Source organism: Ostrinia nubilalis, chromosome 8 (assembly GCF_963855985.1).
Source record: "Ostrinia nubilalis chromosome 8, ilOstNubi1.1, whole genome shotgun sequence".
Lineage (NCBI taxonomy): Eukaryota > Metazoa > Arthropoda > Insecta > Lepidoptera > Crambidae > Ostrinia > Ostrinia nubilalis.
The window spans coordinates 3,903,411-3,922,034 of NC_087095.1; the positions used below are offsets into that span (position 1 = coordinate 3,903,411).

Below are 18,624 nucleotides of genomic sequence, written 5' to 3' on the forward strand. Positions count from 1 at the left end.
GGTGTCTCAGGCAGGTCTGCCGTATACAGGGTGTCCCGTAATGCAACGTCAAGCCGGAACTGGGTATTGAGGCAAGTTATGCTGGTTATCAGAAAAATATAAAAAAAAATCTATGTGGCATTTTGTCAAAATAATAGGCATTTAAAAAAAAAAACAAAAAATTTTACTCCCGGTGACGGTCTTTTTACTCGTGTTGCCACAAATCTTCACTTTTTCCAAAATTTTTTTTTGTTATGTAACCCTGAATAATGCTTCTCTAAATTGTTATCAAAATTACAAAACCAGCTGCTCCAGCTTGGATGAAAAAAATACATTATTCCCAAAAAAATTTTCTAATTAAAAATTTTGCCTAGTTTAAACTGACTGTACTGAAAAAAAATTGTACTACGCGAGTGTGGCAAGTGACGTCATAATTTGGCGCATTTAGTAAGGATTCCAAAATGGTATAACACTTGGTAAATTCTTGCTGTAATTGTCGACAATTTTAGTTTTTTTGGAAATAATCCCGTTTTTAACTTTATCTACCTTGGTTAAAAAATATTATTCTAATGTGCCCAAAATTGAAGTTTCTGTGACTGACTACCGTACAGTCAGTCACAGAAACTTTTGTCACCATGACAGTAATTAGTAGTTGACATACTGTGACAAAAGTCACCCGTGCGCGCCTTTACTACCTGCTCTGCCTGCACTTGTACTTGGTAACAGGGATAATAAGGATATGACGTTTCGGTTATGGATACGGTTACGGATATTAGAATAATATTATACCGGTTTCGGTTACGGTCACGGATATGAAATCATTTCAGATTATCCGAAAGTTTCGGATAATTTCGGTTACGGAATTTTTGTAAAACTATAATAGAATTATTAGAATTTCAAAAATGTAGGTATAATTCAAATAGCAAAATGCTGCGTGACCCACATAGCTACTTTATGTACCAACTAAGACGACACCTATGTATGATAAAGGTAAAACAGGCTGGCATATTAGATGGTGCCAGCGAATGCCAGACAAGTTGGTAACAAATATTAAGATTTAAGGTACAATACCAAGACGGGCCGCAGACCGCAAACTGCAAAACTCTATGAAATCGGCAGCGCGGCATTACAGCAAGAATTTACCAAGTGTTATACCATTTTGGAATCCTTACTAAATGCGCCAAATTATGACGTCACTTGCCACACTCGCGTAATACAATTTTTTTTCAGTACAGTCAGTTTAAACTAGGCAAAATTTTTAATTTGAAAAATTTTTTGGGAAAAATGTATTTTTTTCATCCAAGCTGGAGCAGCTGGTTTTGTAATTTTGATAACAATTTAGAGAAGCATTATTCAGGGTAACATAACAAAAAAAAAATTTGGAAAAAGTGAAGATTTGTGGCAACACGAGTAAAAAGACCGTCACCGGGAGTAGAATTTTTTGTTTTTTTTTAAATGCCTATTATTTTGACAAAATGCCACATAGATTTTTTTTTATATTTTTCTGATAACCAGCATAACTTGCCTCAACACCCAGTTCCGGCTTGACGTTACATTACGGGACACCCTGTATATGGAGTATAGGACAGTTCCCAGCACTGATCCTTGCGGTACTGAGGCTCTGATTTCACACAGCTTGGAGGATTCTTCTTAATATTTTACTTGAAACCTTCTTTGTTCCAGGTAGGATTTTAGGAGCATGTAGATTGAGTTCGGTAGAAGGGGTTTTTAGTTTGTATAGTAGACCCTTGTGCCAAACTTTGTCGAATGCCTGTTGTATGTCTAGGAATACAGCAGAGCAGTATTCTTTTTTCTCAAGTGATTGCCTGATTTTATGGACCACTCTGTGCACTTGCTCAACAGTAGCATGTTTCTCTCGAAACCCAAACTGGTGGTCTGGTATGATCCTATTCTCTTCCAATATAGGCTTCAGTCTCCACAGTAGTATCTTCTCAAACAACTTACATAAGATTGGAAGTAGACTTATCGGTCTATATGAACTGGGTTCAGTTGGAGGTTTTCCTGGCTTCGCAATCATGCATATGGTAGATATCTTCCAGACTTCCTACTTACGATATACCATACAATCAGATTTTTATGTATAATATTTGGGCAATGATTAGAAGTTGTTTCGACATCAGCCACACAGTTTTGACAGTTCCAACTCCTTTCCAGACAGTTTTTTTAGGATAGCTGCCAAAGCCACGATGACCCAAACTTCATAATCCACCAACATTCTAAGCTATATTGGGAGCATACGCTGACAAACTTTCAGCTTTTATAAAACGACGTAGGTCTGGTGTTCACCAGCTCTTAGTCTATAATATCTCAATTTCAGAGCTTTGGTTCAATTACAATACAATTAAGCACCAAAGTGCTCGAAAAGACAAATCCAACAAACCCAAACTCGATAAGTTTCCACCGTTTCGTTTAGGAATTCCTATGGCCACCTCCTGACTCCATCATCAAGACCCTGGATATCTTCTAGTACTAAAGTGCTCGAAAAGACAAATCCAACGAACCCAAATTCGATGCGATTCCGCCGTTTCATTTAGGAGTTCCAATGGCCACCTACTGACTCCATCATCAGACCAGCTTAATGGTACCATAACATTGCATTTTTATCGTACTTACATAATTATACCAAACAGTTCAATTGGTTGAGGAGAACTGGTCTTAAATTCAGTTGCAAGATTTGTCCCACACATACTAACAAGTGAAGTCAATATAAAACTTGTAAATAAATAAAAAAATAGCATATTTTATATCGTTTCGTTCTGGTTACAAAAACTGTTGTTTTGAGTTCTGGAAGTTCTGGAAGCCCGAACGTACTTGTCAGAACGCGTTTTTCAAGTGTTTTTCAGCGTGCCTGCTGTATCTTTTTGGTAAATAGTAGGTACTGGATTAACGATTAACGGACTTAGGATAATTTAACGGAAGTTAACGAGTCCGTTAACAATTTTTAAAGTTAACTTAAAAGTTAATCCGTTAATAGAAATGTTAACTTCGTTAATTAACGATTAACGGATTAACGAGTTAATGCCCAGCTATGCCCAGGACAAACAACGCAAAACGAGGAGAGCCGACACCAAATTATGGGAAATGGCAAGGCAAAGATGAAGAAGATATTGAAATTATAAGTTTTTTTAATAAAATCCACAATGAGTAAGCATAAGACAAAAATAATTTTTCAAAACAGTTGCTATGCAAAAAGGTACTAAACAATTTTAGTGTTCTGGGAAGTCATAAAATAACACTAGAATTATTTATCTAAAGGAATCCAAACATATTGTTCCAACATTATTAATTAACTAAGTTAGATGGCTGCTAGTAAAATGTAATGACCAGGGTTATCAGGCCACACGAAAAGAAAGAACAACCATTGCTTATTTTATTGCCAATTTTATGTTACTCGAGCGCCACATCCCGTAGGATTTTTGTCCTAATTTTGATTTCTGGTCGAACAAATTTCAACGTTATTTTCTAAATTAAACCCAATATTTTTCAATAATCCACTCTCTGATAGCTACCGTTACACTTGTGTTATTTCAAAACTTGTAACGATGATTTATAAGTGCCACTTGTGGTCTAAATTGAATACAATTTTTTTTTTAATTTAGATTTTTATGTGTATTTTGCTCTATCTATACTTATAATAAATCTGTAGAGAGGTCAATTCTGTACATGAAATATATCTTCAAAATAACTATCAGAGGGTGATTAGTGATCGATACTGATGCCAAAAATGCAATCAGTAAAATTTTTTTGTCTGTCTGTCTGTCTGTCCGTCTGTATGTTCCTTATAGAAACAAAAACTACAACGGATTTTAACGAAACTTGGTACAATTGTTCTTCATACTCCTGGGCAGGTTATAGTATACTTAGGAATTCCCACGGGAACGGGAGTTAGCGGGAAAATCCTTTAGTATGAAAAATCTAAACCGCTTAAGTTAGACGCTTGAAATTTGGCATGCAGGTATCTTAGCTTTAAAGCTTAGTTACAACAGGATATTGCAAAATTCCCACGGGAACAGGAGTTAGCGGGAAAAAACATTTGTATGAAAAAATCTAAACCGCGTAATATAGATGAAGGGGGTAAAACGGGATCCACGCGTACGAAGTCGCGGGCGGCCGCTAGTTTTTAAATATTTTAATGCACAGCACTATTTTTTAGTACTTTTTTTAGTTAAATTGCCCTCTGGCAACCCTAAATTCGAAAGCAAGGTTAACCTTATTCTTTTTTCAGTGAACCTGTCGGTGGCAGACGCGATGGTGTCGACCTTGAACGTGACCTTCAACTTCACCTACATGCTCAACTCCGACTGGCCCTTCGGCCACTTCTACTGCAAGTTCTGCCAGTTCATAGCGGTGCTCAGCATATCGGCTTCGGTGTTCACACTCATGGCTATTAGTATAGACAGGTAAGTTCGAAATATTAGGCAAGGCATAAATAATTATGTCGTAGAACAGACACTTACGAGTATGTCACTTAAATTGTTAGTGGCTTTAATATGTAGTAGCGCTAACTGACGAGCACTGAAGCGGTATTAATATCGCACTTGCACATATAAAGTTGATGCCGCTAAAATAAGATCCTGATAATCGCAACACAGCAATTTTTGTTTTACAAAAAATATTCATGAATTGATATTTGCAGAAACTTCCAAGCTATACGTAGACAAAGAGAACAAAATATGGAATGTATTACAGAGTGCTTCATTTAACTCTATTTACTTATAGGATGTTGTTCAGATTTTGATAGCTACTGTACTTTATCAGGTTACTTATTATTAAAATTCATTCATATTACAGGCATTGATTTTCTGCAAATCTTCTAACTAAATCATTCGCCATTTGTTATGAATAATTGATGGTGAGTGAAATGAAAAGGTTTAATCTTAACTGATAACATCATAAATCACAAACCGTTTCGGCCGGAGATTCTGGAACTTCAATAAAGTTAGTTTTTAACGGGAAATCCTCTTTTCGCGCTCCGTCCAAAAAAAAATTCGACCTTTTACTCCTTTAGAGATTTTAATCTCATTATTATCTGATTAAATAAAGAGGTTCTTATTCATTAACCCGCCCATAATTACGAGTATAAATAAAGTACCTAGATTTCCTCTTTTAGAAATATCATACTAGCTTTTGCCGGTGGCTTTGCCCGCTTACATTTATATTTATACATACTTATTAAGCCAACCAAGTATTTGAAATAGAGATTCCAGTGATCACTCTCATCCAATAAACAAAATTCCAAATATTTCCTCATTCTTAACGGTTTTTTCAATTATCGACAGGTACGTGGCCATAATGAGCCCACTAAGACCACGGTTGGGCAAGCGGGCCACTCTTGGGATTGCTGCCGCCATCTGGGCAGGCTCATCTGTGATCAGCAGTCCGAACCTAATCTACTTCACCACAGACACGGACGTGTTACCCGACGGCAGTGCGAGGTATGTAGCGTGTAGCGTTAATGTTATTGTTATGTAGTCGTTAGTAGGGATGTTATGGATATGTAGTTTCGGTTATGGATACGGTTACGGATATAAGAAAAAAACGGGACTATTCCCACCTCTCGTTCCCACCACTGCAACTCCTGTGTAGCCAGGATCTACAGCTTGACCGCCACAAAAACCCAACCAATGAAGGTCAAGTTTGTCCCGGGGCAAAATTTAACCTGTCATTGGACCCGCAACGAAATTAATCAGAAGGAGTTCGAAATTAAGGTTCGATATAGGAATAATATTATAATGGTTTCGGTTACGGTTACGGATATTTTTTTATTTCGGATATCCGAAAGTTTCGGTTACGGTTACGGATATCTGTGCTTTAGAATGCAATTTGCAATAGTTGTCCAACACGGTTCATTCATATCCGCACACTTTACATCGAATAAAAAGTAATAAAAAAGTAAAAATTGATATTAGATGATATTATAAAAGTAAATCAGGCTGTTATGCTTACATATAATGCTATACAAAAAACAATTTAAACTGCCTACATCCGAAACTTTTGAATCGGTTACGGTTACGGTTTCGGATATTTTTTTATTTCGGATATCCGAAAGTTTCGGTTACGGTTACGGATATCCATAACATTCCTGGTCGTTAGGCTACTCTTGTGAGCTAAACTGTGGGTAGGAGGTACTATATCTTAGAATAATATACTTACAAGCAAAAGTATGGAATCACCCTCTTAAGTTTTGTTCTCAACGATCTGAAGAACTCAATGACTATCTATGCATATGTATATGGTCTATCAAGTTAAAATTTGTAATGTAACCTTTAAACTGGTACCATTTATAATTTAATCTTCATAGTAGTTTAGCTACAAAGACTACTCAAAACTAATGGGGTGATTTCATACTTTTGTTTGCGAGTGTAGTTGTAGACTCAAATTTTTTTGGGCAAGTTATCTACAATTTGATATAATAATATTATCATAAACATTTATCAGATGAGTAACTTCAGTTTTATTAAAAGGTAGGCCTTTGAAATCTTCTAAGCAACCTATTATGAAACACGAAAATGAGCACTTAATTGGGTACCTACTTACTTGTAAATTAATATTAAACATGCCTGTTGCCTGTTGCCTGTGTAGCCCTACCATCTGTTTTAGATATAGGACTAGGTATTACTTCTAACATTTATAGCTAGCTGTAATATGGCTGTAATACAAAAATAATCATTTGTTTTTTATTTTGGTAACTATTACAATATAATTGTGATAAATGTTAGCAGATGAACGTATTTTTATACAGGGTGGCCAGGAGTTGACGTCCAAAGCTAAAATTTAGATTCCTTACATCAAGATGTATCTAAACCACCCTCTTGTATGTTCTTACAATTTTGCTTAGTTTAGGAGTTTCAAAACTACAAACATAATAATTTTATGTTTTTCCATACGAGTACTCTTGGCTGACATTACTATTAATCCTCGCCTCGGCCCAGGTAGATAATAATTTGCATGGGACGTTTCAGAGCTAATAGAGCTTGACGGTGTGTTTGCGTCACAACACAAGCATGCACGCACATTCAGAGTAGGTCTAATTCACACACTTATACAGGGTGTCCCAAAATTAGCATGTCACACTGACTTAGCTGGGCCTAAGACGCATCGGAAAATTTTATGAAGTAATTTCTTTAAAATAACGAATATCAGTCATATTTTAAACTAAAATTATTAATAATTACGAACTAAAAATTGGTCATAATAATTATGAGATCACACACAACTTGTGAAACTTTTCTATGGACAAGCCTAATGTAGGCTTGCTCGATACAATTTAGACCCACCTACCTCACTGTAACGTGGCTGGTAATTTTGGGACATTCTGCATAAAGTTCATTACAAAGCATTAATGAACTTTAAGAAAAATTAAAATTTTTGATTACAAAAACTTTTTATGCAGTAAGTCACCTGCAGAATCAAAATACGCAACATAATTGACAACGTTGCCTCGTCAGCTGAATACTTAATTCTAACTTTTAATTGGGTTTAAATTCGGCAACATCTTTTAATTTAGACGCAATTTTCTTTGAAAAGCCGATCCAAAGTTAGAAGGTCTTAAGAGAAGCAGACGTGTCCAGCTATCATAATAACCACTAAAGATAGTTAGTTATTGGTTTGTTTTGGATGTAATTATCTAAGTTCTTAACTGGATTAGCTTTATTTATACAGCTGAAGGTCAGCGTACCTTCAAACGTAGTTCCTAACAACCACAGGTGAACAAGTAAACTTAACTAAGCTTAATTACAAAGCAAAGTGCCCTTCAACTCATTAGCACTCCGCGTTAGTACCTCTGAGCCCCGAATATCAGAAATAGTTTTACAAGTAAGTTACTTCGTTACAACCAAGATGACATACTTGAGACAAACTAAGCCAAACACTCGAGAAACTAGTGTAATTTTGTTCACGGGTTCACACTTAGACTAACATTCCGAAATAAGTGGTAGGTATATGTCATAATTATAATCATCATACTGTCGATGTTTGAATTCCATAGCCCGACGCGACGTCATTATTGTTGTTATGGGGTTTAATTAATAAAGCGCCATGATTATTTATTTCAACTTGCTTGTTTATTGCAATCTTACACATGCAAAATATAAATTACAACGGAGCACATCAAAACAAAACTTTTTAGTCGGCCATTTTTTTCACAGAGAGTGACCATAGACTTTGAGCTAGCTTTTTAAACTCTAAACCATAAATAAATGTTTAGTGTTGTCATTACTCAACACTCTTCCTCAACATAAACATTTATTTACATATTCATACAGTCCCAAACCTTCAATTAAACTATAGAATACATTTTTACTTAAAGGCTTAGTTAAGATATCAGCTAACTGATTTTTAGAATTAACATAAACAATATTTATCAAATTTTCTTCAACCTTTTGTTTAACAAAATTAAATTTTACATCAATATGCTTTAATCGCTTTATATCACAACCTTTCAACGATTTAATTGTACTCTGGTTGTCTTCAAAAATAGTTACAGTTGGAACATCTATATTTAGGTCATTTAGTCAATCATGAAACAAGCTTCCATTACAGATTCACACAAACTAACATACTCAGCTTCAGTTGTACTAAGTGCAACACTACTTTGCTTTTTAGATTTCCATACAACAGTATTGTTATAAACTTTAAATAAATATCCAGATGTTGACTTTCGATCATTATCTCTAGCAAAATCAGCATCTGCATATCCAACAAGTGGTTCACTTAAGTCATTTTTAGTATAGAGTAATACAAAGTTAATTGTCTTTTTAACATATCTCAATAATCTCTTTAAAGCACGCCAAAGTTCGGCATTAGGTTTTGATTGAAATCTACTTAAATAATAGACAGATGTAGCTAAATCTGGTCTTGATCCTACAGTTGCATACATGAGAGAACCTATGAGAGATCTACATTGTTTTTCATAAGACAAGTCAATTTCCAAGTTTTCATCAAATTTAAAGTTATGATCCATAGGTGTGTTACAGCCTTTACAATCTGACATATTAAACAGTTTTAAAATTCTTTTAAGATACTTTGACTGATCAATAAAAATTCCTTCAGAACTCTTTCTTATAGAAATACCCAAGTAAGTTAAATTATTATCCCCTAAATCTTTCATTTTAAATTGAGCTTTCAAAAAGTCTTTTACTGAATTGATATCTTTAATATTTTGTCCAAGAATTAATAGATCGTCTACGTATAAAAGTAAGTATGTTTCCCCTTTAATATATAAACAATAGTCATTATCCGAGCGTTTAAAACCATAAGAAGTAATAGTCTCATTGAATTTTTCATACCAATATTTAGGTGATTTCTTCAGTCCATATAACGATCTCTTGAGTTTGAGTACACAATTTTCTTTAACATTCATTCCTTTTGGTGGTTTTAGGTATACATCTTCGTCAATCCTCCCATACAAAAAGGCTCCTTTCACGTCCATTTGGTGTATAGTATAATCCCTCTTAGCAGCTACTGATAACAATGTCCTTAACGTTTGTAGTTTCAATACCGGTGAATAGATGTCTTCAAATTTCTCTTCCTGTTGGAAACCTCTAATGACTAATCTAGCTTTACATAATTTACCTCTTTCTGTCTCTTTCTTTGTAAATACCCATTTTCCATCTAATATCTTCTTATCTTTCGGTTCTGGTACGATTTCAAATGTCTCCGTTTCTTCTAAAACTTTAAGTTCCTCTTTTACAGCTTTTAACCAATCATTTTTGTCCTCTCTCTCTTCAATGTCCTCATATCTTACCGGTGTATCTTCATGTTGACTGCTTAATAATGCAAATAGAGCTTCATCACTTTCTTCGTCAAAATCCGCAACATAGTCCTTCTGCCATAATGGTTTCTGTCTTTTCCTTTTTTGTCTTTCTTGTTCTTCCTTTTCCAGTTCTTCACTTTCTTGCTCATTTTCATTGTTTTCAGAAGTTTGGTTCTTTTCTTCTTCATTCTCTATACTAGTTTCTCCTCCTGTTCTGTCTGGTTTCTGTTCTTCATTTTCACACTCTGTATAGTCAGGGATAAAAATTGTCTTTTCCGGTTTCTTTAGGTTTTCATCAAATATCACATTTCTTGCCGTCACTGCCATGTTATTTTCTTCATCAAATAATTTGTATCCTCCTACATTATATCCAATCATTATCATTTTCTTGCCTTTGTCATCCAATTTCTTCCTCAATTCTTTAGGAACGTGATTGTAAGCAATGGATCCAAATACTCTCAAATTCGAAACATCAGGTTTTCTTCCTTCCCATAATTCACTAGGTGTAGTATCTCTTCCTGCAACTGGACTCCTGTTTGTAACGTACGTAGAATATAATACTGCTTCTCCCCAAAATTCTTTTTTCATTCCTGCATCTATCAATATTGTTCTCGCTTTATCCATGAGGGTTCTGTTCATTCTCTCCGCCACACCATTCATCTCCGGATTATAAGGTACTGTATGCTGCATGACTATTCCATTTCTGTTACAAAAATCCCTAAACTCATTAGACAAGTATTCGCGCCCATTATCCATTCTCAATTTTAAAATGTTACTATTAAAATGTTTAGTTACCATGTTATAATAATATAAAAACTTTTTGAAAACTTCAGATTTATGTTTTATCAAAAATACCATAGTGAAATGTGTAAAGTCATCAATAAAAGTGACAAAATAATTTTTGTCATCCCAAGTGGTTGGTGAAATTGGACCACATACATCAGTATGAACTAATTCTAAAGGTTTCTTGGCTCTATAGCCTTTATGATTGAATGGCTGTCTAGTACTTTTACCCAATAAACAAGATTCACATAAATCACTCTGTGTCGTTTTATTTTTTAAGTCCGATAAACCTTTTACCATGCAATTTTTCGCCAATAAATTTAAATTACTTGAACCCAAATGACCAAAACGTCGGTGCCACAATTCATAAAGATTTACATCAGGTTTATTAATTAAATAACAAGATTTTACTGAAGTTACTAAAACATTCACTGTGTACAAAGTTCCAGAATTATTACCAATCATTAGTATGTAATCTTTTTCAAAAACTCTTACTTTACCTTGAGAAAAACTGACAGTCAAACCAGCATTTTCCATTTTTGATACAGACAATAAATTTTTTCTTAAGTCAGGGACATAGTAAACATTTTTAATTATGCATTTATATTGCCTGTTGCCTACCTTACTAATTACCTCTATGTTGCCAATTCCTATTGCTTGTAAATTAATACCATTTTTGGCAGCAGCAATGAGACGTGGTTTTGTTAATTGTATATAGTCCACAAAATGTTCTCTTGTGTTAACTAAATGATCTGAACACCCTGAGTCCACACAAAATTGTAGTTCGCAATACTTTTCTGCACACTTATATTTTTGCACACTTTCTTCACACTGATTATTTTCACTCACAAATGCACTAGGATTATTTTCCGTATAATTACTCTCCTCTCTCCGTTCTTGACTCTGGTAGTTTCTCCCTCGGCCATGGCTCCATCCTTGTCCTCGTCCTGTATTGTTGTATCCTTGTCCTCGTCCTGTATTGTATCCTTGTCCAGTATAGTATCCTCGTCCTGTATTGTAGAATCCTCTTCCTGAATTGTTATTTCCTCCTCTATATGTTTGTCCCGATCCAGTAGTATAATTTCGCCCTGTAGAATAATTGTTTCCTTGTCCTCGACCTCTGCACTGGTATTTCTTATGGCCTGGCTTCCCACAGTTGTAACAATTGAAGGCACTCGAGCTCGTCTCTTTGTTGTTTTCATTAAACTTTTTCTTCTTTTCTTCCTCTGCGAGAAGTCTTTCCATGACTGTGCTCAGTTTCAGGTCTCCCATTGTCTCTAATGCGGTGACTACGCCCTCGTAGCTTTTTGGCATAGATAAAAGTATGTAGTTAATTTTTTCCTCGTCTGACAAAACTGATTCTGCCTCCTCCAACTGAGTGCAGATTTCTTGAATTTTGGTAAAATGTTCTTTCAGTGGTTTGCTCTCTAGATACTTTATTTCGTTCAGCTGTCTTCTCAAAAACAATTTTCCTCTTGTACTTTTTTCTTTGAAGTTTTCCTCTAAGTTTTTGTACATTTTAAATGCACTTTCTTGGCGTACATATTGAAGATGACTATCAGCCACTGCGCTAATTATTAGAGCCTGTGCCCTTGCTTCGAGGCTCTTATTTTCGGCTTTCTTGGAGAAATTTTCGTCAATCACAGCGCCCAGGCAATTTGCCTCATTTAGCATACTTTTCATTCTAAAAGCCCAATTCGAAAATCCTTCCCCATTGAATTGTGCAATGTTATATCTGTTGTCTTTCGAACACGACATGATGACGATGATATTCGTAGATGTAATTTTCGGTACCATAAACCTTTCCAACAATGTCCTCCACTCGTGGATGCGATTGAACTTAATTTCTTGTGACAAATTCTTCTGGGCCCATAACTATTGTTGTTATGGGGTTTAATTAATAAAGCGCCATGATTATTTATTTCAACTTGCTTGTTTATTGCAATCTTACACATGCAAAATATAAATTACAACGGAGCACATCAAAACAAAACTTTTTAGTCGGCCATTTTTTTCACAGAGAGTGACCATAGACTTTGAGCTAGCTTTTTAAACTCTAAACCATAAATAAATGTTTAGTGTTGTCATTACTCAACAGTCATGTTCTCGTGATTTCGACATGTTGATAACATTAGAAAGTCACTTCATTTGGGCCAATAAGAAAGAATAATTGTCTAATGAAACTCTCAACCTAAATTGTATTAATATAATTTTTACTAAATATACATCATAATACATAGGTAATCAAGGCGTGAGTATGGTTATTTAGTAAGTTTTTTGGCTCTATTATTAGACAAAAAGGCATTTCTAGGCAAGACGGGTTTACAAGAGTCAATAGCTAACTTTTTACTTTTTTATCCCAAATCAGGTCATAGGTTTTGGAATCGCCAGTCATTTGTCCCGAAAAAAAAGATCCGATGTATTTTGTTTCAAAAATTGGCTCCCAATCGAAATCGGTATAAACAAAACGCGATCGCGTTCATTCGGATTTCGAACGGTGTGTGCAGTCGGTCGATTGGATCTCCTGCGTATTGCGCCCGAGGGAGCGCGTAAAACTTTTTTTATTGCATGCCAGGATTTACGCTTATAGCTGGCCCGTGATAAAATTATTATAAAGCTATGATACATTTTTTTTAAATTCATTGCATTCCAATTTCGAATTTATTTTTTCTGGATTGTTTTATTAACGACTTGCCAGCATAAAATCCTTTTGTAGAGAGAATGAACAGCCGAACATTTTTTGGATTCGTTCAGTTTCATCTGAATACGGTTTTGTACGTTAGTTATTCTAACTAAACTAACTTTTAGAGCTTAATTTTTTTTAGGTCTAAATGTATTATGCGAAAGCCAAGGAAAAAAAGTGTATTTATTAGTTTAATAATAGCGATAATTTGGAACTCATTGAGGAAAACATTCCGCTGTCATATTGACAATGATGATGAAATTTAATATAGTTCCAAAATACTGAACTGTTGTCCTATGCATGACATTGACAGTGGGGCGCCACCGTCAATACCGGATCGCTGGTTCTGATTTTTGCCATGTTGGAAACCATATAGTTGAACGATGGTAGCGCCCCCCTGTCATTGAGTTTGGTGGGACAGTTCAGCGTGGGTCATCTATACAGTAGTATTTGTATTCAAACTCCTTGATCTAAAATAAAAAACTAAATAAATTATTGTTTCTAATATTATAAAGACGTAAATTCGTACTAAAATATTCCGGGCTCTATCTTCAATACTTTATTGTTGTCTAAATTCATTCAGATTTGGCGTTCTTTTAAAGCAACAGGTTAATCCCGGGGGAAATCTCCGAACGGTCGTCTCAACGCGTGTAAAGTGGCATTATGTTTTGATAGATAAAACGTTTATTTGCACAACAGGAACACACATTACAAATCAAATCAAAAATATTTATTCAATTTTGACCAGTATTTTTAGTAGAAAGGTAGCCCTTTAAGGGGCATTCTACATGTCTCCTTATCTTTTGGGCCCTACCAGCGCGAGCGCTTCGAGACAAACATATTATGGCAAGTGCTGAGAAGAAACGCCGGAACATACTCTGTCTGTATCACTACAAACATAAAGTATCAAAAGTAGGATTAAAATTAGTACCCACAACTCCTACAAACAAATCAGTAAAATACATTGTGATACAATATAATAGCAAATAGGTACATACTTGCTATGCTATGCTGAGTGGGGTGCCATTGCGATGAGCATCGCTGTTGCGACAGGGTGGCACTGCTCAGTTCACTTTCTCTTTCATTTTGTTATGTTTTATGTGTTACCTCTATCTTTTTTTTATTTACCTTTTATGTCCTTGTGTGATGTCCATAGCAATAAACGTTTCTTTCTTTCTTTCTTCCTTTCTCTTTTTCACTTTATACAACAATGTGTTGTTTGCAGGCGCGTGTGCTTCGGAGAGTGGCCCGACGGTATCACCACTAGGTCCAACCTCGAATATGTGTAAGTTGTTTTGAATTGTCTAAGGCTAGGTTGCACCATCTTACTTTAACTTTGACAAACGTCACAAATCTGTCAAACTCCATACAAAAAGCACCAGTTATCGTTATACTTAGTTACGGTCAAAGTCAGGTGGTGCAACTCAAACTAATTGTTTTATTTATTGTTAAGTTAACACAAGTAACCTTATTCCAATTGTAACAGAGACATGTTACGAACTTATTGCCTACTTTGGGTATCACCAAATTTTTGACGCTGACTAGACATCATAAGAAGATGCTTTGGTGCCCAAATACTAAAACCATGTCGAATGGAGGACGATTTTTAGAGGAGCTATAACAAATAAGTTTTCTATTTTCTTTATACAAATTATTAGGCCTTAGAAACTTCAGATAACAATATTTTGTGACAAAATTGCCCCTATTGATATTACATTGTTTAGCTAGATATGATGTCGTCTCTTCAATAACGGGAAATAGGTATTGAGTACACGACAAGTCAATAGAAGTTAGTTTGATTAATATTTTGTTTAAATATTTTCATTTCTAGCAATGTACACAAAGTCCTTGATTTTTAATGTATCTTTTGTACATTTGAATGAACAAGAAAGACATTAATTTATGTTTGCTGGGCGCCAGCCTGGAAACGGCTATTATGAAGCAGTACAGTTTGACTAATTCAAACAATTATATACAGACAAACCTCCATTTAACGTCCATTACTACAATTTGTTTTGATGAAAAAACGTGATAATGGAAATAATTGAGTTTAGTAACCATTTGTTTACGTCTAGGACATATAAAATGCCACATTAATTTGGTGATACAATCTCAATCGATATTTCTCTTCTAAATTTGACAAAGTATTGACTGTATGAAAATTTAGGGCCCTTACAGAGGGCCCTTATAAATCTATTTACACTTATGAAGCAATAAATGATTATTATTCATCATGACATCATAAAGGTAGCAGGAAGGCGCTGGACGCAGGCCGCTACCAACCGGGCAACATGGAAAACATTGGGGGAGGCCTATGTTCAGCAGTGGACGTCCTATGGCTGAGATGATGATGATGATGATGATGATGATGATGATGATGATGATGATGATGATGATGATGATGATGATGATGATGATTCATCATTTCAGCCATAGGACGTCCACTGCTGAACATAGATATCCCCCAATGATTTCCACAATACCTTTATGAGTACGTCGGTCTACCTTGTGGGTGGACGTCCTACGATTATTATTAATAAAGAAAATTACCGACAGGTACACAACAAAATGCTTACAAAAAACTTACAACAACAGAGCTTAGTAATATAGATAGCTGGTGGACACAGAACAACTTGATTGAGCTTTGTAATATTATAAATCCCAATAAAAACGTTCTGACATACATAAATTTTTGCAGTAAGCACTCTACCACCATTCCAAGACAAATTACTTTTCTGATATAGACCGGACAAGCTTTTCAAAAGCAAAGTTAAGATTAGCCCACTAATGGCCTATTGGCGTGATAACTCTGACTTTTGGCGCAAACTGAAATAATCAAGAGTAATTGTCTGTAAAGCCTTGTTCGCACTAGTCGAATAACTTAGTCGAGTGTTGAGTAATTTAGTTGCTAAACGTGTAAGACACCAAAAATGTAATCAAGTAGGATACAAGTCGAGTCAATACATTTTTTTCTATTTTGACGGGCAAGTAGCACCCCTCAACAGAACCACAGGTCCCTTCTGTCTCACTCGAAACGAGTCGATTTAGTCGAGTTCATAAAAGTCTGAGAGTCCTCCACCTGGACATACGCTCCCCTGGCTTACCTGGAAAGTCTTTAAATAGACATCGGACTCAGGTCGGCCGTAGTGTTCAGGTGGTGATTCTTGTGTGTGGTTTTGTTCCCCAGTCGACAAAGCACATGATGTCGTGTCCTGTGTGCCCAAACAACTGCACGCAAGAAGATTTTGTGGCGGGGTTTTGGGGCTGAAACTGTGTAGGTTTGTTGTCGACACGACAAGAAGAAGATTTTTTATCTTCTTCTTCACTAATCACTTATAATCTGTACCTTGACGACCAAAGTGCGAACGGTTTTCTAGTTACTAAAAGCGAGTAACTTGACTAAATTAATCGACCAGTGCGAACAAGGCTTAGTGGAGTTTGAAGAAAGCCGACTTTGAGTGTTATTAGCTCAAAGTTAGCTATCACAATATCTAACCTTGATTTGGGCGCGAATTCGTCTCAAATTTATCGGACTTTTTTATTGTGAACTCGGGTCTTATTATCCGGCAGACTGTCGCCGTTGTAAAAGCGAACAAAAGTACTGTTTGGGAAATTGTTCGCTCAAAGGCACACCAAGTATAGAAATTAAGATTATGTTACATCTTATTAGATGTTATCATATTCTATACTCAAATAGTGTTGGTTGTTTTATTTACGCTAAATCGTCTTGGATCGGCATTTCGTGATCGTATCAATGGCATTAAGTATGCCCCGTTTTGGTAATGAGTTGATCGCGAGAATTCACGCCTTTGAGTTGATAGATTTAAGCGAACACAAAATGTCCAGATCGAATGTGATAAGACGGTGCTTAATATTGCTAAAGTCGGTTAGCGCAAAAGTTCTAAAATCATCCAGTTTCTTTATTGTTGGTCACTTTAAGTGACTTATGTTGTATTTAATAAGTTTCTTGTAACATCATTAATATGCATGTCATGTTACACAATTAAAAGTCTGTCCGAAATGTCCGAAACTGTCCGAAATCATGCTAGCAAGATAATATCATTATTTCTCTTCTTCAAAAGGGATGATGAACCTCAAAACAATTCAAAGTCAAAACAATATTTTGATAGAGCACATTCTTATACAGGTTCAAATTGTTTTTACAAACATGTCTCAGTATAGCTTGCCTTAGCCCTTAGACAACTTACAATACCTATTTGGAGTAGTTTCCGAAACTGTGTTGGTTTTTCTTTAATGCATCAGATATTTCAATGAAATCACCTGGGGCAGTGTAATTAACACCTAAAAAAATCAATAGAATAATACAAATTGACAGTCAAAAGATAATACGGGCTAGTCGCAATATCAATGAAACTTTGTCTAACTTATATTTTATGCAGACTTATGCCTATCATCCAGCCAGACTCTTTAAGTACTTATTAGGTTACCAGCCAAATGTTTGTTGGACGTTGACTTTCGAAGGTCGCAATTTAATAATACGAGTATCACCAAAGTTTCAGCACAAAGTTTAAAATTAATCTCTAACTATTATTAGTTTGATGGATGGCCTTTTATTTGCTTAGCACACCTAAAGTTAATTATTAATTCTGACATAATGAAAAATTACCAAGGTGTACGTTGTTGTACGACAGTCATCATCATCATCTCAGCCATAGGACGTCCACTGCTGAACATAGGCCTCCCCCAATGCTTTACGACAGTGCTGTAAAGATTTTCTGGTTAATTTAAAAGTCGCTAATTTATTTATTTATTAATTAGCGGGCGCCCGCGACTTCGTATGCGTGGATCCCGTTTTACCCCCTTCATCTATCTTACGCGGTTTAGATTTTTTCATACAATTTTTTTTTCCGCTAACTCCCGTTCCCGTAGGAATTTTGCAATATCCTGTTGTAACTAAGCTTTAAGTTTACTAAGGTACCTGCATGCCACATTTCAAGCGTCTAACTTAAGCGGTTTACATTTTTCATGCAAAAGGATTTTCCCGCTTATTCCCGTTCCCGTGGGAATTTCTAAGTATACTATAACCTGCCCAGGAGTATGAAGAATAATTGTACCAAGTTGCGTTAAAATCCGTCGAGTAGTTTTTGTTTCTATAAGGAACATACAGACCGACAGACGGACAGACACAAAAATTTTGCTGATTGCATTTTTGGCATCAGTATCGATCACTAATCACCCCCTGATAGTTATTTTGAAAATATATTTCATATACAGAATTGACCTCTCTACAGATTTATTATAAGTATAGAATATGTTGCAAAAGTAAAGCATTGTAATTTTTACCCTACTGCTTTGTTTTGGTACAAATGGGCTAGTGCCGAGAAAAAGCAGCGCAAGACAGTCAGCAGTTCAAACATTCATATTATTAACTAAATATTACGTA

At 35.4% G+C, this 18,624-nt stretch overlaps 1 protein-coding gene across 1 annotated transcript in view; it reads left to right on the plus strand.

The window, feature by feature from the left end:
* Positions 1-18,624, plus strand: part of LOC135073754 (tachykinin-like peptides receptor 99D) — a 181,221-nt gene that overhangs the window by 155,892 nt on the left and 6,705 nt on the right. The window contains exons 5-7 of the mRNA XM_063967926.1: positions 4,226-4,400; positions 5,280-5,435; positions 14,446-14,505. Coding sequence (XP_063823996.1) covers positions 4,226-4,400; positions 5,280-5,435; positions 14,446-14,505 — 391 coding nt within the window. The remainder of the gene's footprint in view (positions 1-4,225; positions 4,401-5,279; positions 5,436-14,445; positions 14,506-18,624) is intronic.